Source organism: Priapulus caudatus, unplaced genomic scaffold (genome assembly GCF_000485595.1).
Source record: "Priapulus caudatus unplaced genomic scaffold, Priapulus_caudatus-5.0.1 Scaffold153, whole genome shotgun sequence".
In the NCBI taxonomy this organism is placed as follows: Eukaryota; Metazoa; Priapulida; class Priapulimorpha; order Priapulimorphida; family Priapulidae; genus Priapulus; species Priapulus caudatus.
Window position 1 is genome coordinate 76,470 of NW_014577214.1, and position 2,889 is coordinate 79,358.

Here is a 2,889-nt window from a genome sequence, read left to right on the forward strand (position 1 = left end):
CCTCCACCCACCCACCCACCCATCACGCGCGCGCGCGTGTGTGTGTGTGTATGTGTGTGTGTGTGTGTGTGTGTGTGTGTGTGTGTGTGTGTGTGTGTGTATGTGTGTCGTGCGTGTGTGTGTGTGCGTGTGTGTGTGCGTGTGTGTGCGTATATATATATATATACTCAGAGAGACGTACTAGGGTAATTAACGCAGAGCCTTGTCATGGATAATTATTGTAAATGTACGAATCACACACGCGACCGTTTACTTATATACGCCTCTATCCATCGCAACACGCGTCTTCATGATTCCAGCAGTGACGAAGCTTCGCATGCAGGCACGTCTTCACCTGTCATTTGCCCTGATTTTCTAATCTAAAATTATCGTTATCAAGCATTCTGCTCGTTGCTGTCGCCGCGGAAACGAGTGCAATCTTGCGTAATCTAGTGCAATCTAGCGTAATTTAGCGCAATCTAGCATCGACCATGGCCATGAGAAATAGATTTCTACAGGGAAGTTGATAAGAGGAATGATTACTACATGCGCCAGTGTAGGGAAGCTGCTTGCTACCCGTGATCGTATTAGTGATTACGCGTGAGTGTATATGTAACACCCTTTGCTAACGTCTATCGGACTCATATTACAAAGAACACAACAACACTGGTATACGTATTCAGTGACTCTCTTTATATGTACTATGTATAACTCAATAACAAAGTATGCGCGTACACTAGGTTTACGCGAGACACGTCATAACTTACTAGGCTAATGCTGGATCGTACACACACATTTATCCATCCATCCATCCATCCATCCATCCATCCATCCATCCATCCATCCATCATCCAGGATGGATGGATGGAGGATGGATGGATGGATGGATGGATGGATGGATGGATGGATGGATGGATGGATGGATGGATGGATGGATTTGGATGGATGGATATCCATCCACCCATCCATCCATCCGACCACCCGACGATTTATCTAGCCTGCCATCCGGATGAGCAAAAGATGAGCGCGAGTGAACCTCAGCGAGAGCGCGAGACAGCAAGATAGAGCGCACGACAACAAAAACACACATGAACCCCACATTAACGCGTGCACATCTTCTCTCTCGCAACAGAAGAAGAAATGCTGTCGACGGCAGCGCCGCCTGGCGAGGGCGGCACGGCGTTCGGCGGGGATTGGAACATCTGGTTGAAGCTCGATGAGAAGCAGGGTTGCAAGGACGTGCGGCTGTACGTGGCGGCGTACGGCGATACTGGCCGCACGGCGGACATGCCGATGAATCCGCTCATGCTGCATGGAGCCACCTACCAGTACCTGGTCAGTGACGAGTGCTGCAACAAATGGCAGTATATACATCAGCTATATAATTATAACAGTAGCAGTGATAGCGCGTCACGCAGAGTACGCAATCTATGCGTTTGATATGCTGCCGCGTGTGTGTGTGTGTGTGTGTGCGTGCGTGCGTGCGTGCGTGCGTGCGTGCGTGTGTGTGTGTGTGTGTGTGTGTGTGTGTGTGTGAGCGCGCGCGTGCGTGCATGTGTGCATGTGTGCGTGTGTGATTGCGTGCGTGCGTGAGTGCGCGCACGCGCGCGTGTGTGTGTGCGCGTCCGCGTGTGTGTAATATACTACTCTAGCTACCACTACCTGGACATATTGCGTGTAAATCCAGGTGAAAAGCTAACGGGAATGATAGGGAGGGTCGTTGAACCGCTTTTCTTGTCCGTCTTTTGTAGTTGACGTTTGGAAACATTGGAAACCTCTTTAAGTTACGATTCGCGCTGCATAGCAACAGAGAGGCGGCAGCCTGGTTCATAAACAAGGTAAAGTGATGCTTATATATATACACCACAACATCGTAGGTTTACGCATAATAAAACTACTAAAATATATAGTTTTACTCAAGTGTTGTTATACTAACTATTCGGTCTATTATTCCAGAGGTCTAGTATTATATGTGTTCCTTTTTGCCCTTTTATCGTGTTTTTTTGTCTTTATTCACACATTTTCGGTTAAAAATCGCTTGTTAGACAATTTTTTCCAGAATAATGATGAAATATAGTTATATATATATATAATAACAATACTAATAATAACGATAATAATCGTAATAATAATATGCCTAAAATACTAGTTATTGTATCGGTTGATGAATGAAATTTTAGATAAAGCTGAAGAATGTGACAAGTCATCAGGAGTTCCTTATGTACCCCGTCGACTCGCTGCGTTGCACGGCCGACTCCCCAGTCAGCTACATGGAGCTGGCAACCATCCTACCCGACGTACCCCCTCTAGAGGGTAAGCGCTTCTGTCATCTCACAGCGTGCGTGCGTGCTTGCGCGCCTTCGTACGTGCATGCGAATGTGCGTGCGTGTAAGCGTGCGAGCGTAGTGCCTGCGTGCGTCCTATAAATAAATAAATAAATAAATAAATAAATTTCCATGGATACATAGATAGATAGATAGATAGATAGATAGATAGATAGATCGACAGACATACAGACAGACAGACAGACAGACAGACAGACAGACAGACAGACAGACAGACAGACAGACAGACAGACAGACAGACAGACAGACAGACAGACAGACAGACAGACAGACAGACAGATAGACAGATAGATAGATAGATAGATAGATAGATAGATAGATAGATAGATAGATAGATAGATAGATAGATAGATAGATAGATAGATAGATAGATAGATAGATAGATAGATAGATAGATAGATCGTATCAAATCTCTATCTATCTATCTATCTTTTTCTATATGTATCTATATGTGTATATGTATAATGTATATGTATATCAGGGGGTAATAATGGCAAATAATGACAAATAATAATGTCATTATTAACACCCTGATACACACACACACACACACACACACACACAC

At 44.8% G+C, this 2,889-nt stretch overlaps 1 protein-coding gene across 1 annotated transcript in view; it reads left to right on the top strand.

Moving 5' to 3' along the window:
• LOC106806302 (lipoxygenase homology domain-containing protein 1-like) overlaps window positions 1–2,889 on the top strand; it is a gene marked incomplete in the record, with an annotated part of 23,268 nt that overhangs the window by 17,738 nt on the left and 2,641 nt on the right. Inside the window, 3 exon segments of the mRNA XM_014808190.1 lie at window positions 1,112–1,314; window positions 1,731–1,817; window positions 2,160–2,292. Coding sequence (XP_014663676.1) covers window positions 1,112–1,314; window positions 1,731–1,817; window positions 2,160–2,292 — 423 coding nt within the window.